Source organism: Electrona antarctica, assembly GCF_951216825.1.
Source record: "Electrona antarctica genome assembly, chromosome: 2".
NCBI lineage: Eukaryota > Metazoa > Chordata > Actinopteri > Myctophiformes > Myctophidae > Electrona > Electrona antarctica.
In genome coordinates, this window is record NC_136807.1 from 6904216 (window position 1) to 6931840 (window position 27625).

At 44.0% G+C, this 27625-nt stretch overlaps 1 protein-coding gene across 4 annotated transcripts; it reads left to right on the forward strand.

Moving 5' to 3' along the window:
- Positions 1-3628: 3628 nt before the first annotated feature.
- brpf3b (bromodomain and PHD finger containing, 3b) lies at positions 3629-22103 on the forward strand. Of its 4 annotated transcripts, none has more exons than XM_079523758.1 (13): positions 3629-4020; positions 5498-7080; positions 7458-7620; positions 10419-10553; positions 11374-11502; positions 12591-12903; positions 13701-13979; positions 14601-15239; positions 15326-15395; positions 16196-16272; positions 17182-17279; positions 19893-20047; positions 20686-22103. In XM_079523758.1, exons 2-13 carry the CDS (start codon positions 5522-5524, stop codon positions 20867-20869), a joined length of 3801 nt encoding a protein of 1266 aa, XP_079379884.1. In that variant the 5' UTR covers positions 3629-4020; positions 5498-5521; the 3' UTR covers positions 20870-22103. The 4 variants fall into 4 exon arrangements, with proteins under 4 accessions (XP_079379884.1, XP_079379883.1, XP_079379885.1 ...); XM_079523757.1 differs by having other exon boundaries at positions 16199-16284; XM_079523759.1 differs by having other exon boundaries at positions 16199-16272.
- The last annotated feature ends 5522 nt before the right edge of the window (positions 22104-27625 follow it).

Consider the following 27625-nt stretch of genomic DNA (forward strand, 5'->3'; position numbering starts at 1 on the left):
CTATCCAGGGAAATGTCACTTTATTATATCTCTGCTGTCGGGAAGAAACCACCTAACTCCAAAATGTTAATTTTTCAGGAAATTAAAACAAAGAAAATCAGGAAATGAAAACCTTATATTTTGAAAACAAAGCAATACAGCCTCATCAAAGTTGGTGGTGTGACTTTATATATTGTCAATTACTTCCATGAACCGGGGAAAGGTGGTGGAGTTAGTTGCTTTAGTAGACGCCGGTTTGACGGTCCAATGGAGTTAAGAGGTTTTGTCCGAGGCACTTTTTATTACTTTTCATTGGTTCAATATTTTCGAAACAACACACAGATGTAAATGGTGTTCAATAGCACTGATTTATGCAAAAAAAAATCAAAAACCTCAAAAATGGAGTTAGGTGGTTTCAAACCGACAGCAACGATATTATACATTCCACAAAACATCAATCAAATTCCTCAAAAAAATAAAAAGTATTGATTGGTGAACAGAAGGTCCCCGGTTCATCCCTGGATCTGGTCTGTGTGTTGATGTGTCCGTGAGCAAGGCTCTAATTGCTCCCCGGGCGCTGTATTAATGGCACTTACCCACTGATCCCAATAGCGTAGGTTTAAATGTAGATGACAGATTGTGCAAATGTACTGTGATGGGAAGAAAATACCCCAAAGCACTGGGGACAATATTATTACTATATATTTTTTAACTTATTTAAAGCTTCAATCTGGAATTTAAATGCTATTTTAATCTGTCTGGTACTATATACAATATACAATATACCTAGCACATCTGCAGACAGTGGTTGGAACTGTCTCTTCCACTGAGAAACGAGACACTGATGTTGGGTAACCTCGCCTCACCAGGCTTTCCACCACCTCGGAGGAAATAGATGTTGGGTAGGACACCTACTGGTTGACGAGTAGTACTGCCCGAAGCTCATAAAATGCATTATCTCCCCTGGCCAAGAGGGAATTGCCTCTTAGATGAGAGGTAGAAATGTGGTCTCATGTGGCAGACCCGTGTTCAAAAGGCTATAAAAGTTATGGATTGAGGCTTTAAACTATATTATCACATAGCAGAAGCCCTTAGGTGACAATACTCAATTTGGATTTTGCTTTAAGCCAGGTCCAAGCTGTGTGAACTTGTTCTATAAAGCGGATTAAGCGTTATTGATTTTGATAGCACTGCAGCCTAAAACAGGTTATTAGTTTATGATTTATTGCAAGAGAGAAAAGGTGTGTGCGCCTGTGTGTGCAGATAGACTTGCATGACTGTCATTATGTAGTGATATCGTTGTTTTCAATATACAAACTGATACAAATTGCACTACTTTGGCTCTGTGCTAAAAATGCAACATCTGTAAGTTTGAATCTTCCACCGTTCATCTGCTTGGCTGGGCGTTCCACTGTCCAGGGCCATGTGTGCATGCAGGCGGGAAGCCGGTGAGGATGGAATTGACACATAAGGACTCCATCACAGATGGAAAAAAAAAATCAGCATCAACATTACATAACTATGAAAAAGTGCTCCTTGGAGCACAGGTCTCTGCCAGGTCAGGTACAGTAGGTTATTGTGCCTGGTGGTGCTATAATAGGTCAATGTGAAAAGGGTGTCATTTCTTCTTAGGCCTTTCCCAGCAATCTGACGCCCACACTTACGTGAAGCTCTCCCGGAACACATAATACTATACTTTCATTTAAATTAGGTGCCGTAAGTGATATTGTTTTGTTCAAATGAAATACGATAGCTCTATATTGTGATATAGTAATCAGAGATTTCTATAGAGTGTTTGTTGAGTATCCTTGTCTGTCTCTCCAGCTCTTTAATGCAGAAAATACATTTTCAATGTTGTGGATACAAATTCCATCCAATCAGGAGAGAGAACTCCTACAAACAAGTGAAACTGGAAATGATGAAACAAGTAAAGGAAGAGACAGACAAAATTGGAACTGGAATAATAGCTATTAAAAATAGCTATTGTGATAGTAATAATTTGATATGCTAGAGCAGTGGTTCTCAAACTTGTTTGGCTCAGGGCTGCATGACGCGCATACCTTTTCAGCCATGGCACCCGGGAATTACATTGATACTTTATAGGAGAGAATATCTGGGACTGATAGTCAGATAGTTCAGCAGCCGACAGGCTTCTTCTGTTTAAAGTGAGAAATTTGGTATATAGTCTTTTTTATTGGCCTAAACTTTTGTCTATATAAATACATTCATGAATCCACTTGCTGACCGGCTGTCGGTATTGGGCAATTATTTGACAAAAATGTCAAAATTCCCTTATGCTTTAAGTAGCATGTGACATGTCAAACTAGGTGATTCTGAAATTTGAATACATTCCAAGCATTAGTTTTGCACAAAATACACTCCTTGGGCTAAAAACAGCCATAGGCATTTGCCCAAATGTGCTGACCTCATCACATTTTGTGCTGATCTCATCACATTTGTCATGACATCTATGGCCGTTTTTAGCCCAAGGAGTGTTTTTTGTGCAAAACTAATGCCAGGAATGGATTCAGAATCATGAAACCCCCCTAGTTTGACATGTCACATGCTACTTAAAGCATAAGGAAAGTTTGACATTTATTTCATTTTTGCCTGCCATAATATGTTAATGGTAGGGTCACATGAAACCCCTATAAAAAAATGCTCAATACCGACAGCCGGTCAGCAAGTGGATTCATGAATGTATACAGACAATATTTTAGGCCAATAAAAAAGACTATATACCAAATTTCCCACCCGTCCACCCCATCTGCCGGACTATGACATAATGCCCACTGATCCTAATAGCGTAGGTTAAATGTAGATGACAAATTGTGCAAATGTACTTTACCCTTTATACCCTACTGTATATGCTTGACATTTAACCGCTTGAGCACCAGCATCCCTATTCTGGGAGGAACATTTGGTAAAAAATAGCCAATGTACAAGTTTGCAACGTGACACATTAGATCTGCTATTTTTGGCAAAGAGATTTAGTGTCATTCTATATAAGAGGTTAAACTGAAGTTATATTGGTCGATTCAAAATATTATCAAAGTATTCTGCAGCACCCCTGGTCTTGCGTCACGGCACCCTAGGCCCAGGGTACCACTGAACCCACTTTGAGAATCGCTGTATACTAGAGTGTTCAGCATATATATATATATGCAATATAAACAAATATAAAAAGAGCTGGAGAGATCGGAAGACCCCTGAATATAGAGCTTTTTTATGTGTTTGTTTACACATTATCTTTGCTAATAATATATTATTAGCAAAGACAATTTTTGTGTACTTTGGGAAAAACTAAAATGTTCAGCACAAAACTGGCCCCCCTGTCATAACTCTGAAGACCCCTGGACACCCTGTTGAAGACCCATTCGATTGACTGGATACTTTATTAGACAGAAATGTAAACAGCACGACGAGGTAGGCTACAGTCAGACATTGAGGCTAAAAGGATAACACAAAAAATATTTTAACTATGCAAAATAATAATAATTATTATTATTATAATTATATAAATTTCTTTATGGCAATAGAGTACCCTGGCCTGTGTGCACAGTGCACATTCAGGGCTCCTCCAAATCCAATCATTGAGCTAAGAAGATAGCTGTCATCGCCTTACAGAATGCGTTCAAGGCAACAGACTACCCTGTGCGCACATTCAGAGCTCCAAATAGCTAAGCAGCCAGCTAGCTGAGGCTAGCAGTTCTCCCTCTCACTAAACTAGGTCGACCACGACCTGCAAGCTGCTGTAAAGAGATTCAGAGCCCAGGCACACACCACCCGCCGCGTTCTGGCTCGGGGTTCGGGTGCTCGGTCTTACCCGAACGGGCCGCTGAGAAGTTACGGACACGTTTTAAAAAACGCCAAATAATAACCCGGCTTCTAAACAGCCAAGGAGTGTGTTGAGGGGAGGGAGAGACCTGCTAGCTGCTAACGCTAGCCGCTAACTTGGCTAGCCGTGGACGGCCGTCAGTTGTGGGAGCAGAGCGGGGTGCACGACCGAGTGGATCCCGTGTCAGTCCCCTGTCATTACAGGTAAAGATGAAATGGTCACGCGGTGTCTTCCGTGGGAGCCGTGAGAGACGAACTGGTCGTTAATTTAGAAGTGTTTACACGTTCAGAGGGGATCCGGGAGTTATTTATTTATACTCGGTCGCGCGCCTACAATAGCCGATCTACAAGCTCACAGTGCTTAACGTCCGCGACGCATTGTGAGCTTGCAGATCTGCTGTTTTCGGGCTTAACGCTCTCAGTGAGAGTGTTGGTGCTACAAAGTTAGCAGGCTAAAGCTGCTGCTGTCTTTAATTTATAGACACTTTTTTGTAATCCAGCGTTTACTGGCGAAACTGCCGAACACACCTGGTGAACTGTCGGTAGGTCACAGTGCTCAAGGCAAGAAGTATTCCCATGTTTTTAAACTATTGGTGGAGCCTTTCACAATGTTTTAAAACTGTAAATATGGCTGACATTTTACTGTGGAAATAAGGACAGTTGATCTGTTGGGAGGCGGCGGGTTCCCGCGATCCTCAATCCTATTGGCTCTTACGTGACTCAGTCTAAACGTCGTGGACGCTGGTTGGCTAAGCTGGTCTTGTTGTGACCCCAGACTTCACAGTAGTTGCCAACAGTTTTATGACATAAAGTCGTGAATTATAGTACACTCACTCGTTTCTCTTCACTGGTTCAGTGTTTTGACTGCGGACAGTATAGCCTCTATTTGACAGCACACCTGGCTGTCATCACACTCACCTGATCTGGTGAAACGTGGTTATGTTTGTGATGTGAATAGTTTTCTCTTGCAAGCGTGGAGGAATGTTTACACTTACCGTCCATAACCCAGCCCCCAGAGAGCTTTCCCCAGAAAAACAAACCTGCACGAGTTTGGCCTTGATGTTTCTTTAAGTCAAACAGACTTGATAAAAGTCCATGTGATTGGTAAGGATTGTTTTTGCGGGGGCTTGATTATGTCCTACAACACATTCTGTACATACATAGATGCTTATTGACAGTCGTATCTATTGTAATGTCTGGCACATAACCACACTGTTATTTTTGTTCTATCTGTACATACATAGATGCTTATTGACAGTCGTATCTATTGTAATGTCTGGCACATAACCACACTGTTATTTTTGTTCTAACTTCTAACAATATGTAAACAAGCATATTTCAGTATTTTAGAACTTGGCCTTGTGTCCGGGTAGGACACGGGACAGGACTACTACTTAGTTAGTACTAAGTTAGCCTTTAAAAACAGGAAAAGAAACATTTAAGCCATATCACAAATGTAAGGCGATACTAGTACTATATCTATCACAATATTGATATATACATCTCGATCTATTGCCCAGCCAGTTAGAACTATATAAAGTTTACTGTACATTTTACAGAGTTATACTTTTCTCTAGTTCTCTAAACAATTCCAGACTTTAAGCCATGTACATTCATCATTAACTGGTGGTGTTTGTTGTAGTCTGATAGCTACTGTGTTATTATGTGTTATATTACGCAGGTGGGGCTGCGTGGTCGGAGGCCCATGAGGAAGCCACGCCGGAGAAGTCAGCCTCCTGGGGGTGGTGGAGGAGGTGTTGGTGGCCGAGCTGGAGCCGCTGGAGGCAGAAAGTCTGATGGGGCCATCGGCGGGCGCCGGGGTGCCCGCCAGCGGTCGCCCTCCCCCTACAGCCTAAAAGTGTCCCCCAGCAGGGAGACTCTGACCTATTCCCAGGCCCAGAAGGTGGTGGAGGTGGATCTGGACGGCAGACTCCACCGCATCTCCATCCTGGACCCCATGGCTGTCATCACGGAGGACGAGATGATGGCAGAGGACATGACGGAATGCAACAGCAACAAGGAGAACACAGAGCAGCCACCCCCGCCGGCCAGCAGTGCCCACCCTACACGTAAACCTGCCACACCACGAGGCCGGAGGAAAGACTCCAAAAGTTCCTCTGCCAGGTCACCCCCATCCTCGCAGAGCCACGGCCCCGGTCCCCACTCGCTAGCACAGGACAAGTTGCACTCTGTCCACGCTAGCCTCCCCGAGCCAAAGTTCCGCGTGCTAGAGACGTTCGAGCCGGTGGAGGCCCCCCCGCTGCCCACAGCCTACTACCGCTACATAGAACGCTCACCAGAGGAGCAGGAGATGGAGGCAGAATACGACATGGACGAGGAGGACTCCGCCTGGCTGGAGATGGTCAACACGGGCCGTACATCGGAGGGTCACACTGCCGTTTCAGCGGACATTTTTGAGCTGCTGGTGGACCGCCTGGAGGAGGAGGCGTACAGGGAGGCGCGCAGCCGGGCACCCTCGCAGAGTACCATCGACGACGAAGCCTTCTGCTGTGTGTGCCTGGACGACGAGTGCCTTAACAGTAACGTCATCCTCTTCTGTGACTCCTGCAACCTGGCCGTGCACCAGGAGTGTTACGGGGTTCCCTACATCCCCGAGGGTCAGTGGCTATGCCGCTGCTGTCTCCAGTCTCCCCAGAAGCCTGTCGACTGCGTGCTGTGTCCGAATCGCGGCGGCGCCTTCAAGCAGACGAGTGACGCACGCTGGGCACATGTGGTCTGCGCCATCTGGATCCCAGAGGTCTGCTTCGCCAACACTGTATTCTTGGAGCCGGTGGAAGGTGTGACTAACATCCCCACAGCCCGTTGGAAGCTGACCTGCTACTTGTGCAAACAGAAGGGGCGCGGAGCCTCCATCCAGTGCCATAAGGCCAACTGTTACACAGCCTTCCACGTCACATGCGCTCAGCGTGCCGGCCTCTTCATGAAGATTGACCCAGTGCGGGAAACGACTGTCAACGGGACCATCTTCTCTGTCAAGAAGACAGCCTTCTGCGAGGCCCATTCTCCCCCGGGCCAAGAGACTGCGTCGGACGAGGAGGACTGCGGGGGCAGGGTAGTAGGGGGCAGGTCCAGGGCCAATAGAGGACGCATGGCTTACACTGAAACGCCAGCGACGCCCAAACGTGGCAGGAAGAGTGACAGTGATGCCAAGCAGGGGAAAAAGAAAGGGAAGAAGAGCCCAGAGGTATCAGCAGAACCTTCTGGTTCACCACTGGTAATAGTGCCACGAATACCAACGCAGAGGTAGGATTTACTTTCTTTCTTGAATAAAAAATGGTTTAGACAAAAGAAAATGTTCTGGGGCACGCCTGTAGCTCACTGGATAATGTGTCAACCATATAATCTCAGTGACCCTGGTTTGATTCCGGCTGCAGTGGAGACCTGTTTTGCCTATTGTTCCCTCTCTCTCTGCCATGTCTCTTTATCCAATCAAAATAATGCAAAGATTAGCTTGATGAGGACTGTATGATATTGAAATTGTGGCCGATATTCAATTACAGATTTATTGAAAAAAAAAAAATTGACAGATACTGAGAACATTTTCTTAAGCACCACAGCTTGAGATAATGCCAGTGCCTCTGTTGAGCCTTGCATGCCATGCATCCCTCTCTGCCACATAGGCTGAACATCATCTGCAAAGGAATCCTCTTCCGGAAGAAGAACCCGTTCATGCAGCGGCTGCACAGCTATTGGTTGCTGAAGCGCCAGTCACGGAGTGGCGTGCCGCTGGTCAGACGCTTGCACTGTACCATCCAGTCCCAGCCCCAGAGGAGCACTGAACAGGTCAGAACAGAACATTACCACAGCCAGGCCACTTTTACACCGGGACCTGGTATTAACACAGGAATACATACATATATTTCATCTGTAAATGCACTTAAAGGGACACTTCACCCTTTTTGCAAAACAATATATGTTAATGATGTTTAGGAGCTTTAGAACACTTTCCTGGGGGTCTTTATGTGTGTAATATGTGGTTTTAGATATTTTAGATTGTAGCAGTGAGCCCAGTGTCTCTGATGTCATGGACACTGGGCTCACTTACTTCCTGGACTACATGTTGTCTCAGTAAGAGCAGTGCACCAAAGTATTATGGGAATTATAGTCCAGGAAGGAAGTGAGCCCAGTGTCCATGACATCAGAGACACTGGGCTCACTGCTACAATCTAAAATATCTAAAACCACATATTACACACATAAAGACCCCCAGGAAAGTGTTCTAAAGCTTCTAAACGTCATTAACATATATTTTTTTGCAAAAAGGGTGAAGTGTCCCTTTAAGATGCATTCCCCGGACCAGCAACTACCTCCTACTGCCTGTGTGAGTCCGGTGCTCATAACCAAATTGTAAGTGCCATGGCCCATATTCACCTACTTACAACAGACAGGTGCGTAGGAGGCGAGTAGTACAGCCAACATTGAAAAGCTTAATTAAGTATGCACACTGTGGTCGGCTGTGGCTCAGGAGGTTAGAGCAGGTCGTCCAATGATCCCTGGGTCGGCGGTTCGAATCCCGGCTCCTCTTCCTGTCCACATGTCGAAGTGTCCTTGGGCAAGACACTGAACCCTACATTGCCTCCAATGAGTTTGTTGGTGTGAGCTCGGCCACCATTGGTGTGTGAATGTGGGAAGTGAGGACGCTTCACCCTTGCAGGAAATTGGTTTGCAGCCAGGTAATAGTAAAAATACATACTCGGACAACAATCAACACACTCATTACAAAAGACTAAATCCCAACAGGCACTAGAGACAGAGAATTCATGACATTCAACAGTAGCAGTGTCAGCAAAAGTGCATTAGTGGGCAATCTGTGCAAAGAGGCAAGAATAAAGTGCTATCTGCTGTTCAGCAGCTGAATAGCAGCCGGGACAAAGGATAGTTTGAACCGATTCGTCTTTGTAGTGGGCAACAGTTCAAACTCAGACCTACAGTCTGAGGTCTCGGAGGTCTCGGAGGGAGGAGGCTATTTTAAATATCTGCCTCTTGTAGAGGTCTATTAGTTGGGATTGGGTTCTCCCAGAAATCTTACTGGCCACTTTGACGAGGCTGCTGAGCCTGTTCTTGTTGGCCAGGGTCAGATTACCGTACCAGGCAACAATACAAAACATAGGAACAGATTCAATAAAACTTCTATAGAACGACGCCCAAGTATTTGTAGCTCTCTACAACTTAAATTTATGTTCCATTAATGAGTGTAGGAGCAGGACTAGCTAAGCCCCTCCCCAAACTGCTATGGTCCAATCACAGCTAAGCATAACATGGGTTAGACAAACCTCGCCGGGTCTTAGCTATAGGTGAATTGGCCATTGGCATATGCTTTCCCCATATTTAAGCTGTTCATTATTAGCATTTTTTGGCAGGGCTATGGGATCTGTTGTCACGGTTACGGTCCCTGCAGGCTGTGGGATCTGTTGTCATGGTCCCATAGCCTGAATGGAAGTCGATGCAGGCTACAGTTGCGGTCCCTTGCCTGGATGGACGTAAACACAGTGGTTTTATTGGTTGGTTGATTGTCAGGGTGACATCATGACCAATCATCAGGACACGCCCCCCTCATCTAGACTGAGTGGCAAAACCTTGAGCAGCAGTGTTGGAGTTTGGAAGCGCTCGTTGGAAATCACTCAACCGTCCTGCGTACCACCTGTTTCTAAATGTCACATAATGCAGGAGACAGCAAAATGTTGTGTTATTGAAAACAAGCAACTTCCAAACTCTGACACTCAAATGCAGGGCATTTCTTGATAGAAAGTAGCTCATAACGTTTCTATGGTGGATTTTCATGACACAAAAACTTTTCAGATAGAGGATAATTCAAGTTTTTCGTTCAGCTGCAATGTTGGTGAGTTTAACATTGTTTAATGCAATCAGACAGGACTTTTCTGTTTGGATGAATGGGCTGTCAAGGCCAGAAAGTAGTTTTTTGCCACTCGGCGTTCCCGCATAACTTCCAGGTTGATGTCACGCGTATACCCTCTATAAAGTAAATTAATAGAAAATAATTTGGTTACTACGATCTACATAGTCGGCATACAGGAATATCATGGTAACCATGATACTGATATAAACCCCAGTATACCAATCAGTGAACATAGGTCCTGGTGTGTAATGAATGGCATGTTTGACTCAGTAGAGATTAGAGAATACCTTTTCATTCCACTAATTTACTTTTGTGTGTTCGTTTTTGTACTTCATTCCTTGCAATTTATACAGCAAATGTATACATTATTTTGCAATTTTTAATCTGTATTATTGTGGACTTATTGTCTTTACCATATCACCTGTATGGGTGCTCTGTTCCCTCTTGATTGTTGATTGAACATGTCTGTTGATTGTTTAGCGTGGCTCCACCTTACAAGTGGCTGGACAGTTTTTCAGTCCATTCAGATACCTGATGCCTACAATGCATTATTCTGTAAGTGAAGCCACTGTGTGGGACCACTAACGTTTTTCAGTATTGGCATTGCCATATCCAAAATGAGTGAAAGTCGGACCACACTAACCATAAACCACATAATATTTGTTGAACGTTTGTTTTCAATTCACACCTGTGTCTTATGTTTGCAACGTATTGTGCTTCTTAGCCGCCTGAGATAGACGAGAAGGTGTCTGCAGCAAGAGAGGCCCTGAGGTACTGGCAGAAACTTAGGCATGACCTGGAGAGAGCAAGGCTGTTGGTGGAACTCATCCGCAAGAGAGAGAAACTCAAACGAGAACAGGTAACATATTGGAACACTGTGTGAAACTCAATGTGTTGTTTTTATGGTCTTGCTTGCTCCGGAGTCACCTCAGAAACAAGAACCACTGTGACTGTAGACTACAGTTGCACCTTACCATTCCAGCTTGATTGTAGCTTTTTTGTGTAAATTGGAAAATATACACCCTGTAGAAAACCCCACCACTCTATAGCTGAGAGTGGGGTGGAGTAGTAGCAGGTTCCCTTGTTGGTGGTGGGTGTGGCCACCAATTGGCACACCTGGGGACTATATAGGCAAACTAGAAGCCACAGACAAACATTTGTACCTTACTGGAGAGGTGCTGGTAGCACCTCTGCTCTGTGCCTATATTGATGCATTACTTTTAAAATCATCACCCATCATCCGTCATTCATCATTGCCATCATGCCATATCTGCAAAGCCTGAATAAATCTCTGACATGTCAATACTGTCTGGTCCATGGTCCATGCTCTAATAGGCATGCTGGTGTAGAGGTGCACATGTACATAGCCAGCAACCTCCCCTTACTAGCTAGAGAGAATCTTTCACACCCATAACTTAATAAACAAATGGTAAATTCTGTCAGTCATTTTTGTTTTATATGTAGCCTTTGGAGTTACACCTCAGCATAAGAATTATTCATTAAAGAAAAACATCCATTGGTAAATCCAGTTCAGGAATCATTTATGGTACATTGCAATGTAAATAATTTTAATACAATCTGACCTTTACACTTAAAGAATTTAAAGGCTGTGTATATATTCCTAGAAAGCCTTTCTGAACTTCTGTCTCACCATGTCTCCATGCAATCCACCTCTACAGGTCAAAGTTCACCAAGCAGCCCTGGAGATTCAGCTGACCCCTATGTTAGTGCTGCTGCGTTCCACACTGGACCAACTACAGGAGAAAGACACGGCTAGAATCTTTGCAGAGCCAGTCGACCTCAAAGAGGTCAGTAATAACTAAGTTCACATTTGTTGTTTCCATTTCAGGAAACTGCTCTGATGTGACACTGACTAGTCAGTGAGTTGCATAATGATGTGGTAAGAGTTAATGCTGGGTACTCTTTAGGGATGGGTCCGATTAATCGATTATCGTTAATAGGACCCGAAATCGATTATGAAAATTAATAATCGATAATCGGAAAGGCAATATTGTCATCCAAACAGGACAGGGCTATAGGCCTACCAAAGTGTGCCTGGGATGTGTCTGTGTAGCTGCATGAGGAGTGTGAGTCATTGAGTGTGAGTGGAGATTGATTCCAATCAAGATACATGTTTGGAGGATTTAGCAGGTGTTGGGAATTTACCTAATCAGGCCTAGGCTGGGGTTGCTATGGTGATCAATTGGCTCAACACTGGTCCAGGGACCACCAGTGGTCCTCATTTAAAAGATGGAGTTAGTAACCAAATGGACCCTTATTAACTCTCAAGAGTTAAAATTATTGTTGAGCATCTACATCAGGTGTTCCCAAACTTTTTTGACTTGGGTACCCCTTGGGGGGAAGATCTTTTTTTATTTGTAGGGTTCATTTTTTCCCCCCGATTAATCGTTAATATTGAATTATACAATTCATTTTGGACACATTTACACATCCAACTGCTGGATATTGTAGTGAAGTAGATGAAGAGAGGCACCTGAAGTCAACTTTTGCCAGTGGAAGACAGGCTTGGCAGCATCTGTCGACAGTTCCTTGGCATTTAACATCATCTTGAATTTATCGTCGCATCACAGCTTTAAAGTTTTGAATTGTTTTTTTTTCAAACTCCCATCATTTGTAATTTTCAGGAAAGGGAAAAATAATAGTGATAGAAAAAGGAAAAACATGTCAGACTCAAATATTCCTGATATAACTGGGTACGATATTCCTGATTCAGTTTTCACGTGTTCTTCTGTCCAGCACCTGGTATTTTATCATTTGGAATGTGCTTGACTTTGTAAACATGTAAAAAAATGTAAACAATTGGCCAGTATACAATTATGTTTCCCACGACAGGTAAAATAGTTTAATAACCCCTGTGACCAAACATCATCCCTAGGTCCCGGACTACTTGGAGTTCATCAGCCAACCCATGGACTTCACCACCATGCGCTCCAAACTGGAGGCCCACGCGTACCGCTCTGTGGCCGATCTGGAGACCGACTTCAACCTGATGGTGGCCAACTGCCTTGTCTACAATACCAAGGACACGGTCTTCCACCGCACTGCCCTGCGCCTCCGAGACCTAGGTGGAGCCATACTGCGCCATGCCCAGCGACAGGCCTATAACACCGGCCTGGACCCGGACAGTGGCATGCATCTCCCCGAGTCGCCCCAGAAACGAGACTTCTACGGCTGCACCTGGGAGGACGGTAGGTCACATTGTATGTTTCTGTAGACCAGGGGTTTTCAACTGCTGGTCCGTGAGTAATGTAGGAAAGTGAAGACTTTTTCTTTTCTTTTTTTCCATTTTATTTTATTTTATTTAGTAAAAACGAAATAAATATGAGGCAGTGAAATTAAAGACCTCACTATCATTATCAGTGCTTACCCGTTGCAACTTTGCTTGAAGAATAAGTAACTGGGCAAGGTTAGAGCCTTAAAATCATGAGACTCCCTGTCCACCACTATTATACCCATACATAGACAGACTATTGAGCCATATCCCCACCCAAAACATCAGTGTTAGATTAGCCTCGGAAACCCAGACGTTTTTATTTCCAGGGAGAAAAAAAAAGTCTGGGTCCGAGTCCACTTCAATTCGGCATAGAGTAGCGCAAACGTCGATCACTCTCTGCTGATTTCTGATCGTCTGCACCTTTGTTAAATTGACGCACACACACACCTCTCTCTCTCTCTGTCGCTCTAATTAATTAGTCTCATGTCCAGCAGCTGCGCACAGTTTCTGCCGGAGCTGCCTATGCCATAGAAAGCATAGGTGAGTTCCAGGCTAGTGTTAGATTGTCTCACATCTCAGTTGAAAACCCCTTCTGTACAGTAGGCTAAAGAGGGACCATAACCTTAATTGAAAATCGGCAGTGTGCTACACGTGTTCAAAGGTACTCTACAGTATCTCTAGAAAGTATTTTGGGAATGTTTTATTTCTGGGATGGTCTGCTCCATGGCATGGTAACATTCTGACTCAGGCGTCCGTGTTGGTCTCCTCCAGTTGACAGCGTGCTGGACCCAGACAACCGGCTGCACATGACAGTGGACGAGCAGCTGAAGACGCTGCTGGACAAACTGGACTTGGTCACCTCGATGCGGTGTAGCGGTGCGCGCACGCGACGCATGCGCCTGCTGCGGCGCGAGATCAACAACGTCCGCTACCGGCAGGGCCAGCATCCCCGCCACGCCCTCCACAACGGACACGCCAGAGACGGAGACGAGGAGGACGACGAGGAGGAGGATACAGAGGCGGACAACGGCCTCTCGTCTTCCGACAAAGGTGGGATGACCGCATGAAATTCCAATGCATTTTCCTTTAATAAAAGCCACTATTTTAAATGCGACCAGTTGCGACCATGAGCTAACGGAACATTGTCCTCAGGTAATTGAGCCAGGGTCCCCCCCATGCACCAACCCCAACCACCCCACTGTCTCCAGTCTAGTAAGTAGGGGCCCACAGAACTTTGTTAGCCATGGCTGCCTCACAACTCCTCTCCAAGTGCTCTCTATTGTCCTCTTCTCCACTTCACTCTCATGGACTCACCACCGCCATCGGCCACGTACACTCATGCCATACCATCCCACGCCTGACAACATAGTCAAGGGTAAACCCAGGGTCAACGTAGCTGCAATGCAGCTGAAAACCTGACGGTTCAGGCATGTGAAATGTTTCCACTGTGTACATTCAGTCAGTTTACAAACCTATGGATTCACTTGTCTTGATGAGGTGTTCCATACAGCTACAGGGTTATTCCAGATCATCACAAATTGACGTCATTCTCCAGTGAATACTACACCACCACATCACACTGCATACTAAATGGACATTCATTTGAAATTAATTCTCGCAATGATATTGAGTGAGATTTGTTTCTTTCTTCCCGCCCTTGTTATATTTCAGAGGATCTCAAATCCACTTCGCCCCCCACACTGGAGCCCACCGGGCCTGCTCCTCCCCCTCGGCTGGGGGACATGCCCCTGGAGCCTCCCACCCTGCGGCCGATCACCGGAGAGCCCCTGTCCCCAGACCGGCCCTGCCTCAAACGCATCAAACTAGAAGGCGAGAGCTCCAACGGCGCTGCACTCTTCGCGGCGGACAGCAACACCGGAAACCATGATTGCACTAAAGCAGAGGAGCGGCCCCCGTCGCCACCTCCCAGTTTGCACAGTGGCGGGCTGGCGGCAGTCAACGGCTTGCCAGAGGGCCACATCCCGCCACGACCCACCACCGGCGTGGGCCGACGCACCTCCGTACTGTTTAAGAAAGCAAAAAATGGAGCAAAACTCTTTAGGGAGAGGTCTTTGCCGAATGGGTCTTTGCCGAATGGGACAGGTTTTCATGGGCATGTCACTGCCAGTGCTCCCTCAACCCCCAGCTCCACAGCAACCACCCCTTCCATGACGCCTTCTTCCACTCCATCCAGGACCCCCCAGAAAACCCAGGGACCTCCCAACCTCTCCACACCTGAGCATCAGATCCCTGGTAAAGATGTCGGCTCTGACAGTGAGCTGGAGCTGTCCAACCATATACTGGAGAACAGTGAGTCACCTCGCTTTGCCTTGCTTTTTGCCTCCTTATGTCAGTCAGTAGTGTTGGTTTTGATGCCTTTCACCTGTGTTTTTCAGGACTTACCAATGGGATCAGTAAGCACAAAGACAGTGTTTACAGCCCCTGCCCTGTTCTCCACAAAGAAATGTAAGACATGATGACAGGTTCTATTTTTTCATTATATCGGTAATGTCGGAAAAATTGTGAGCCCAATGCTCTGTAGTATTTATTGGCAGACATGTTGTATATCGGCACTATGCATGCCGTTGACATGACCAACCAATAAATTAAGGCAAATTATTTGAATATCTATCCAGAGTGAGGGCCTCACTATATTTTCTGTGGCATGCGTTATTTCTTTCTACGTCCGAGCGTAGACATGGTAACGCCCCGCCTGCCATTGATTGGCCTACCGACACTGCCCGTCTTGCCTGTCCTCCGAGATGCAAGGCTACTCCGTGGTGGGAAATAATACAAGTACAAGAGAATGGCAACACGCGACAGTAACTTGTAACTTTAATTTTTGTAGAAGAAACCAATATTGTTTGTACCGTTTGCTTTGATTGAATAATTGATTGAACAACTATGATTTGATTTGGCTGTGTTCTAAATTAAAGTGTTAGTGTTGATTATCGTGTATTAATCTAATTATATTAAACTAATACTAAAAAGAAAGATCAAGGGAAAAGAGACCTTTTTACAGTACAATAATGTTTCAAGTTTACACATGTATACAAATAAACAGGCCAACGACGTAAACAATATTAGTTTGCCTCTTCTACAAAAATAAGAGTTACTGTCGCGCGTGCCAAGCTGTCATTCTCTTTATTATAGGCAGGCGGGGGCGTTACCATGTCTATGCTCGGACGTAGAAAGAAATCACGCTTTTCTGTGACACAAGTGGTTCCCATGTTTGTTGGCTGACTGTTGTACTGTTCTGTCTGCAGCAGCTCACCGCCCAAACGAAGCCTGGGGAAACCAGCACTTTCCAAAGTTCCCTTCCTGGACATTGTCAATGGAGACGGTGATTACACTGGTACAGACACAGCATTGGTTTTATTTACAGCACGGCTGATGCTAGACTTTTGAGAAGCCTTTGATTTTGTTTTGATTTTTTTATATAGTTTTTTATTGGGGACAGTCAAGCAGTACATCTGTCAGGAAAATCTTTGCACATAGTCACCCATTTTTTTATTTTTAAAATCACAAACATCAACAAACAACGTACAACGAAACAAGGACAAACAGGAAAAAATAAAAGTAAAAACACAGGTCACATCATGGGTCACAGTCAAGAGTATTGTACACTTGTAAGAGAGGCACTGTAAGTTAATTCTGAAATCCACAGTCCGCTATATTCGGGTCACACCGAGCAGTCTAATCCAGGGAGGTACGATTATTGAAGTATTCTATAAAGGGTCTCCATGCCTTAGTGAAGCCTTCGATGGTTCCTCTAAGAGAGAATTTTATTTTTTCTAAGCTTGAGAAGTACATCACATCACAATATAAAAAAGCATAACCATTTCAGCCCTATATATTTATGCATGTTCCTATAGTGCCATTTATCACAACAGATCGAGACACATGGGCTGTATGATTGCCATTGTGGTCCAACAAATGGCCAAATAGTGGCCAAATAATGGCTGATTTATCAGTTGGGCTCTTTTATCACACTATACACTGTCTTTGAGGCTGTTACTTCTCCATAATCTGATGACCATTGGTATTGTGAATCTCAGACATCCAAGGCAGTTTTGTCTCTTTCGATGGTGAAGTCAGTTTAGCTGTGTAGGCAGCATCATAGCACAAATGTACCGCGACCATCACATCTTACATTGTGTTGATGTATCATACTAGAGATCTGTAATTCTCTTTGGGTTCCAGATTATATTATGACATTTTAACATGTGTATTTTGGTGTCTTCCTGTGCAGGTAACGGTAGCCAAACGTCCTCAGAGGAGGACACAGAGCTGGAATCTCTGGATCTGGTGTGGGCTAAATGTCGGGGATATCCCTCCTACCCTGCACTGGTAAGTACATTGTTCATTAACCCATTTTAACCTGAGATCAGATTCTAAAAATGTCTTCTACATCCTGACAGTTTTCTGAAAAAGCTACGTTTCTATGTCAGTCGTTCTTCGATTTTTCAAAAATAGCAGACCTACAAGCTCGTAGCGCCACTCGGTTGCGCGCTATGAGCTTGTAGATCTGCTATTTTTCAATACCTAAAGCATAACATAATGCTAACACCAAAAGGGGTTCCCGCCCAAAATGGGTTAAGGATGAATGTACAAAAAACGGATTGCAGCTGCTGATGGCACCTTGAATCACTCGCACCCGCAATCTGTTTCGTCTTAGCCACTTGAGTCCTATTTTACAGTACTTCGTCATACAGCGATTGTCGCATGGTGAAAACATCTACCAGCTCACTAGTACGACTCATGCATTGTGAGCTTGTATATCTGCTATTGTTGGTTTTTGATCTCCAATATAATCTATACAGTAATGGGGGACACCATGTTGAAAGATGTTACGGTGCAATTTAAACGACATTGTGGTAAGGATATGCAGTGAAAAATGTCTATAAAGTTTCACAGATGAGTGCGGTTTGCTCGTAAAGGGAACATGTGCGTACGATTGCTATCCATGAGGCAAGTTTTGTTATCAAACTCAAGTGTGCATATTATAGGTTAGCCTGGCATAGCCAGACTAATGTCACTGCGTAGATCAGGGGTGGGCAACTTTGACGATGGAGAGAGCCACTATATTTCCACAATCACTCCCTAGGGCCATATATTACTGTCGTTGCAAAAATAGCCGATCTACAAGCTCAAAACGCGCCGCGCTGTGACACGTTTTGAGCTTGTAGATCGACTATTTGCTATATTCGAATTGAAATCTTGAATAATTTTTTGCTATTTTTGAATTGGAATTGGATTTTTATGTAATTTCAAATGCCTTTAATTATACTTGTGTTGAGCTATGAGCTACTAATTTAGACTGAAGTAATTAAAGCGGGTCATGTTTGGATGTTGTGGAATTGTAACGGCTGAAACCAATATTATATCAGTATTCTGACATTAACCTGAGGGCCACATTAAGTGAAGGTAGGGGCCGCATGTGGCCCCCGGGCCGCCAGTTGCCCACACCTGGCGTATATATTGGTCCAGCCTGAACCTGCATTTCCACGGGGCCAGACCACGGGGCCAGACCCCATCTACAGAGGGCTTTTTTTTACTCTCTTTTTTGGCACTGGCAAATTCGTCTGGTTTCCAGGCTACATGTACTGTAGGTTACTATGAACTAAGTGAAGAAATTGTGGATAACGTTGAACAAGAGCTGAACATCTTTGAAAAGAAAACACTATCGTGTCTTTGCTCCAAGTATAAACCTGTGATTATATGCCTCCACCAACCAGTTGCCATCAGTCCAGAGTATATGCAGTGAATGAAGAATTTGAAGGAATTTTAATAAATGTTTTGTGCGGTCACAGTGACCTTGACCTTTGACCACCTACATTTATTCAGTTTATAGTTGTACTTGTTTGTAATCTTGATGACATTGCAAATGAGAGATTGTGTTCAGAATCACAACGTTGGGATGGACGGAGAGACCAGTCGGACAACACAGAAACATAATGGACAACACAGAAACATAATGGACAACACAGAAACATAATGCCTCCGGCCATGGCTGTTGCCAGCAGAAATGTTTGCTGCTGCTGAACACAATGCATATTGCATACCAGGATTGGCTGATTGATAGTGGTGCTCTGGGTCAAATATTGTGGTCAGATTGGCCGACTTTTTATCGGCAGCTGTCGGCTGATGGGAGCATCACAATTGATTGATTAACCATATAAAGGTGGCCTTACACTAGCCGATTTTTTTCAATCTGAAATCTGATAGCACCACACACTACAGGATAATCGGAGCGGGGCAGAGCAAATATCAAACATTCTTGATGTTGATCGGGCCGATCCCGATCGCGCTTTGAGCGGCCCCGAGCAGATCGATTGAGTCGGGCACCCCCCGAGCGTCAAAAAATGCCCGATTATCGGCTAGTGTAAGGCCACCTTAAGCCCTGCTTTGTACTTCGGCGTACAGCGGTGTTCCGAAATAGCGTGCTCACAACCCAACGTCAACATGTCGAGCTTGTAGATCTGCTATTTCCACTTCCATTTCGGCTTCTATTTAAAAGATCACACCCGTGTGAAGTGAGGGGTTGCTCTTATTGTACATCATCATGATGTAAAATAGACACTATGACGTAAAATTCTTCATTCATTGTCAATGGGAATTTAATGTTTGTGTAGGACAAACATAGACACTATGCCGATTTGCTCAGACACTAGGATGTAAAATTCTCCGTTTATTGTCAATGGGAATTTAATATTTTTTAACTTTGTGTAGGACGGAAATCTACACAAATAGCTGAATATAGGAGGCGCTAGCGTCCCTCAAATATCACACATACATCACATTCCGTGCTCGGCCAATCAAATAATTTCCATGGTACACAGACACAAAGCTGGGCAGCGCCCCTCAAAAAAAACAAAAACAATTAAACATTGTTTAAATCGATTAGTCTGATTAACTGTTGCACTCCGAAACGGATTCGATTTATTCACTGCCTCTCCCCAGATTGTGGACCCAGAGATGCCCGAGGATGGGCTGCTTCACAACGGCGTCCCCATCCCCGTACCGCCCAAAGAGGTGCTCCTCCTGGGAGACCAGAGGCAGGAGGAGGCTGGAGAGAGGCTGTACCTGGTGCTCTTCTTTGACAACAAGAGGACGTGGTGAGGAACAGCACACACTGTCCACTAGTTGAAACAACTCAAGTTCATTGTATCTTTTTTATTTAACCACTCACTTCATGGTACTTCAAATAAGTGCAAATAAGCCATTCTACTTGTAGATCTGCTATTTTCTTATCAATTGTTTGCCTGTTATGCTCAGGCTTCCCTATTTCGGGCAACGAATCTTCCACAACCTCGCTTCTATTTTGGCTATTCTTTGTACATTTAAATATGTGGTTAGAGGGGAATGAAACCCATTTTTGTTGCATGTGAACAGATATACAGTTGTTGCTTAAAGCCAATGCTGCTATTTTTTTTATAAAATATAAAAAATAAATAAATCAGCAATAAGCCTGTCTTATATACAGTAGCTCAATAGTTTTGACCAGCAAGCGGGCATTTCACTTGCAATACCTGATCATCTCGTTATATAATCTTACATACTTGAAGCTCAACTCGGTCACACAAGTACTCAACTATTTACCGGGCTCGTGGTACATTTCAGTAGCACTCACAGTATTTTCATTCAGTTGGGGCACAGGCAAAACGAAACGTGTTTTGAAACGTGAGGCCAGGTTTTCTAGGGATGACTGACCGCCATGAGTGACGTGCGATGCAAATATCTCGTCTCGCTGTAGGCAGTGGCTGCCACGGGACAAGGTCACCCCATTGGGCGTCGACGAGACGGCCGACAAGCTGCGCATAATGGAGGGCCGCAAGACCAGCATCCGCAAGTCCGTCCAGGTGGCCTACGACCGCGCCATGATCCACCAGAGCAGAGTCAGCCACGACCACGGCTTTGTGGCCTCCAGCTTCCTGTAGAGCGGCGGTGATGTCGTAACACCACACCCACAATTAGGGCCTTTCTCTGCCCCACCTCTCTTCCATTGTGTTTTAGGATCCAAGATGGCCGCAGCACCAGGAGGGGGTGGGGCAGAGGTGAGCGGGCGGGGTCAACATAGAATAGAATAGACCTGACTTGTGTCTGAACACAGCTTTAATGGATGTGTTCTGCCCCCCCCCCCCCCCCCCCCCCATCAAACAAAAAAAAAAAAAAAAAAAACATATGGGATTCCATTGGAAATGCATTGGAGTGGCCATTAAACACAGACACAAGACAAACGCAAGACGGGTGTCTTGAATTTGTGAACGCAGCCCAGTAAGGCCACCCCCTCCTGGTGCTGCGGCCATCTTGGGTCCTAAAACACAGGGAGAGAGGTGGGGCCGAGAAAGACCCTTATTGGCCACTATGCATTTCTTCTCAGTCTTAAAGCAGTGGAGGGATGCAAGGCGTCTCTCCCACTGCCAGTATTAAATGTGCTGATCCCAGCCGTGACGTGTCCAGCATGCGTTACAAGGACTCTGGACTGTCAGTCGTTACCAAACCACTATCGTCTCACTTTAAGAGTGGCGGTAATATGCCTTTTGTGTCATTTTGAGATGTATAACTTCAGGTATGGAAAGATAAGTATCTGTAACCCAAGATTGATTGATTTACCTTGAATTTCTGGGGCATACGACGCTTACGCTGTCTTACTGACTTTGGAGCTGTGTGGCTGGATCAAATATAAGACTACTTCTATTTTGTATAATGCTACTGCCAAGGAATCAAATAAGTCAGATATGAGATTTCATTACATATTTATATGAAACATGGAAGACATATGAATGCATCACTGCCATCTTTTATATAATAGCTTTTTGCATTTTAATATTGTACGAAAAGAACACTTGTATATTGTAAAGACACACTTTGTGTATATATGTATGTGTATTATACCCAAATTAATTTAATGTTGCGGTTTTAAAATGCGTATTGCAATCATCCCGCAAGGGATAAACAAAGGCTGTGTATATTTGTGAGGTGAAGAGAACTCCCGATTTGCTGCAGTGTATTTAGCTTGTCTTTGATGTAATTTCATTGTGGTGTGTGTGTGTGTAAGCACACAATACAGTGACCCACTGTTCTTTATATATGAATTCTCTTTTTTTGATACAGAGAAAATAATTTATTTATGGAAGACATAACTATAAAAATAAAGTTTTATTGGTTGAAGTTGAGAATTACATTGTTATTTAAAACAAAAGAGAGAAAAAGGTTTTTTAAACATCCAGCCAATGTTTTACAGATACAGGAATTGGGTGAGTGGTTTATATACAGATGCTAACAAGCTGACCATCGGCCACAAGACTTTATTTATTGTCAACTCTTCCTGGGAGCCCCAGTTCATCAAATGGATAGGCTACAAACACCTTTTATAAGCTTGTAAAAACTGCAGATTTGACCTATCCGCCAATACTTTGTCTGAAGAATCAGTATTTTCTCATATGGGGAAATAAATGCTATTAATAAAAACCTTTTTTTGAAATCCCTTTACATCATTGTGTATGTAGTAGTGAATTATACACGGTAGAATGGTAGATGAAGAGATGGTCTTTGGCCAGACAGTGGCTGCATCTCCGGTGTAGTCGGCTCTGTCCTAGACTCCTAGCACCTCTATCCTCACTCCTACAAGGTTATGTAAAGAAGGATCTATATGAAGAGGGATATGTTGCAAAATTAAAGACTTGTAGGAGTGCGTCGCTCGGCTTTCTCTCCCACAGTGACCTGCCACATCCATGTAATCCTCATCTCTCCACTGCCCAGTCTCATGCTCCGCCACCCTTGGGTCCCATGCACGCCTCACTTTGAATGTCATGCAACTTCATACACAGGCTGAATACACTTGCCCTTTTATCTTCCGGGATGGGGCCTTGCAAAGGAGTAATGAAATGAAAATAATGATTACTATATTTACCCAGGGTATCTGGGCTAAGCTCAATAACTTGTTTCCAGCCAGGCCCTGCTCATAGAACACATTTCATCGTAGTCGTTCAATGCCTTGTTCAAGGGCACTTCAGCGGTGGTAATTTTAACGTGTCGGACCGCTGATTCGAACTGGCGACCTTCCGGTATCCAGACCGCTCCGCAATCCGTTCGGCCACCACTGCCATCGAGTGAGTGAGGGAGTTTGTGAGGGAGTTTGTACTCTGACATTCTTAAAAGGTGTGCCTGACCTTCTGAAAGTAGGGTTGTTGTGATGTGTCTACCGCAGGGATGGCCAAACATTTTTCAAAGGCCTTATTTGAAACTGCCGTAGGGCTGACTGCATCATATCGTCATACTGTACATGTGGACCAGGGATGGGTAACTTTGACGATGGAGAGGGCCACTATATTTCCACACTCACTATGGCCATATATTACTGTCGTAGCAAAATATTGCTATATTAGAATTTAAATCTTAAATTTTTGCTATTTTTGAATTGGAATCCTGAAAAGTAACCTTTTTATGTAATTTCAAATGCCTTTAATTATACTTGTGTTGAGCAATGAGCTACTAATTTAGATTGAAGTAATTAAAGCGGGTCATGTTTGCATGTCGTAGAATTGTAAACGGCTGAAACCAATAGCAGTTTTCTGACATTAACCTGAGGGCCCCATTAAGTGAAGGTGGGGGCCGCATGTGGCCCCCGGGCCGCCAGTTGCCCACCCCTGATGTGGACCATAAAGTCACATTCCAAATAGTTTTTAGTTGACAGTGTAAGCATATGTTTTTTTGTTTTTAACGGCTCAGATGAAGCTGAGCTCTTAAAAATAATCAGCCTTATTTCATCCTCTTTTCCACATGCATGCACTGCATTTCTCTTATTATATTTACTGTCCAATACATTGTCTTTTGTTCAAGGGCAGTGTAGCCAAATGTGAAAAGGTCTTTACAAAAATGAATATACTGGCGTCTGGCGGGCCATAAATATATAAAATCCATACATAATTAATTTTAGGAAGGAAGCGGTAGGCCATATAAAAATCTACCGTTGTGTGCCATGGCTGGTCCCCAGGCTAGACTTTGGACGTGTCGAAGCATGTTGATGTAATGTCCAGTGCCTGTCACTTTTCACCCTCAACCGCTGGCCAGCCGAATTGAAAACAGGAGAGACAAGCACACAAGTCTCTCCCTTGCCAGTACATAGCCTCAGCAAGCCCTATGTAGTGCCTCCTTGTGGCAACATGGTAACTCATCTCGGACCCTGGCTGAACTACAAGAGACTCAGGCCCCTTTTCCATCAAAATAACTTTGCTTCTAGAACTGGTTCCGTTCTAGATTCTTGGAACCTTGGTGCTTTCATGGAACTGGCGGACATTTTTTTTGGATCCAGTTCAGAACCAACTTTTAGGATTCTGAACCAATACATTTTCAGTGGAAACACTGAACTGGTTCAGTGTTAGGCGGGAAAAAAGAACTCGACCGGTTCAACCCTGGAAAAGGGGTTTGGCCGCTAGACATGAGGTACATGCAGCTATAGGTTAAATCACTGGTTCCCAAACTTTTTCATGTCAAGGACCCCCAAATTGACACATATTATCCCGCGGACCCCCCATTTGAAAAGACATGCCAGGGACCCCCATGAGAGAAGATTTTTACGGCTCTAGCAGTGATTTTCAACCAGTTTAATTTCAAGGACCCCCCCCAGTTTGACATGTATTAGTCTACCCATGCCCATTTAATGGCATTTCTATCTCTGGGACCCCTGATTTATATTGTAAAATCACTGTTAATTTAACTCTGAGAGTGTACAAATGTACAAATGAGTGTAATTGTACACTCAGAGTTACAGACCCATAAATAAAAGGTCCATTTGGTTCCTAATTATCATCTATCATCAAGGACCCCTAGGGGTCCCCGGACCCCACTTTGGGAACCACTGGGTTAAATAGTGCAGTGGCCTGGACACCTCGAGAGGAATATACTACGGGAGTCAACACCTTGTAATTCTGACGTCACAATTCCCTCTCTGGAACTTTGATGAGGTCCTGTGCACACACAGATAAATCCTTGTAACCAGTAGTTTCTACTTACGGATATATAGGATAAGATGGACCTTACTTATCTGGGACTGTTAATGGCCGTACATAGTATACTGGTAGCCATACCTTTCAACCTTGAAACGATTCTTCACCTGTCAATGGCATCAGTTCAAGGTTACCCTGATTTTTGGACTGCTTTTGTCTTATTAGGATTTAGTTTTTTCCCCCGTTTTTTAGTAACCTTTATAGCGCCTGAAAAACACTTTTTTTGTATATTATTCCTACAGATTTTGATCGAAACAACACGCAAATCGGTACACATTATCTCCATATTCATGTGATGGACCTGCCAGATGTTTCATATACCACCCTGGTTGCCTAAGATTGGCATATAAATTTGGCAGGAGTGGCTTGTTTTGAACAAAATGCCTCAAATCATGAATGCAGCAGAATGATTGCCGTGAAACTTCACATTGGCTAGTTATCGTTATCGAGACACCAGGAGGCAGATTTTTACTTACTTAATTACTCCTACAGATTTGGTCCAAACATCACCCAATCTGTACACATTGTCTCTTGCCTCGTGGCCACTAGGAACATCTGGGCACCTCAATGTAAAAAATTGGCTATTTTGAAAATGTTCAAAAAATTAAATATTTGGAAAGTTGTCATATGTAAAATACATGATGTGAAACATGCACAGTAAATCATTATCAGTCTTCATTTTATCCTCCAACTTATTTTTTTACAGGTTTTGTAGCAATTTGTCAAATGTTTAAGAATGTTCTAATTTATGTATTCTTTACTTTATAAATTAAAACCATGTATTTATTATTTAATTAACGCCCACTCCTTGAAGCCTGTCTTTGGCACAATACTGCCCTTGTTTGGAATCATGCGCAAAATGCCACTCCCCTCCTATATAATTATTGGAAAGTATTAAACATTTTGTTTTAATCTTTAAGGCCCTAAATCATACCCTGTAAAGCACGACCTATTTCTAACACAGTGACTTTATGACGGCAGCAACTGTCACAATTCCACTCCCCCCTATCTAATTATTGGAAAGTATGAAACATAGTGATATTCATAGTGTGTTCATCTTTAACCCATTTTGGGTGGGAACCCCTTTTGGTGTTTTTTGAGTGGTATAAACCACTCCTACAACTGGCTTTGTTAGTTTACGTGTCTGTTCGTACCAAAAAATGTACGTGTCTGTTCGTACCAAAAAATGAGCATGGTTGCTATGGTCACCCGGGTGTGATTTCATTACGTCAGACATTACGTCAGACCACAGTTGATCAGTCTATATAAGACCTTACACCACTCAGTTCACACAGGTGTGATTTTTTTTAAGCATTATGCTATACTTTAGCTATTGAAAAATATCAGATCTACAAGCTCATAGCGCGGCACCGAGTGCCGCGCTATGAACTTGTAGGTCTGATATTTTTGAAAATCTTTGAATATATATTGGTACAGAGTGAACATTTTAACTCAAATCTTTGCTTCTGGGGAGGTCCCTGGAACAACATATTTTCAGATGGGGGGGGGCAGAGGCATATTACATATCATTTTTGGGGTCCTTGACATGAAATATTGAGCACCACTGATACAGAAATATCAACAAACTAATTTAGAAGACATTTTTTACATTTCGTCGTCGGGCCTAAATGGGTTAAGGCTCTAAATCATACCCCACAACGCGTCTGTTCTAAACTGTTTTGACCATGGGAGTGACTGTATGACAGCAGCAACTGTCACAATTCCACTCGCCCAGCTTCTCCGCCGATACGAATGTAATAAAAATCACACCCGTGTGAAGTGAGGGGCGCTCATCATACATCATCATACATCATCTCATTCCAGCCAATCACAATTTGTGTCCTCACCTTCGTCTTCAATGTTTGTGTTTACACAAACACTCAAAGCTAGACATACAGTAGGAGGGGCTAGCGCCCCTCAAAATTAAGTGAAGGGCGCTCTTATCATACATCACATCCCTTGGCCCTTGCCAATCAAATAATTTCCGTGGTACACACTGACACACAAGGGGGGGCTAGCACCCCTAAAAAAAAAGATCCTCAATATGGCTGGGCAATATATGTCCACGTGTCGTCTTTTTGAGCGGTGTTCCACCGCGTGGCTTTGTGTGCACGCACCCTGACCAATCTGTAGAAGCGGCTGGCGGTAACAGAGATCACCCTCTCCGGCTGGCTTCCTACCCTCGATCATAACAGAGATCACCCTCTCCGGCTGGCTTCCTACCCTCGATCATGGCCAATAGGCCTATCTCACAGCCCGCTTTCCACGCCCACTTCCGGTAAATAGTGGTGTCTTTAACATTAGCATTTACACGTTGTTTTCTCTGGAGAATCTAAGTACATTTTCTAATGTAAAAATGTGACAGACCAATATTATTATGAAGCAAACAAGATGGTAAATCAGCTCGAACAGATAGAACAAACCTTACCTTGAGAAAACAAAAGTTGTAGACTTCTTAAATTACCTCTGTTAACATGTAGCGTCTATGGAGTGACGTCACGCTATCACCACTAACCCCGAAAGGGGGTGTATTAAGGGGGGCGGGGAAATTCTGTGAGATAGGCTTATTGTGTTGGTTGGAGCGCCCGGCCAAGCTGGATTTCCCAGAGGGTTCACACCCCTAGTCTCCACAGTCGGGCCTGAGTCTGGGCAGGACGTTTTGTCCTGTGCCAGCCGGATGCATTG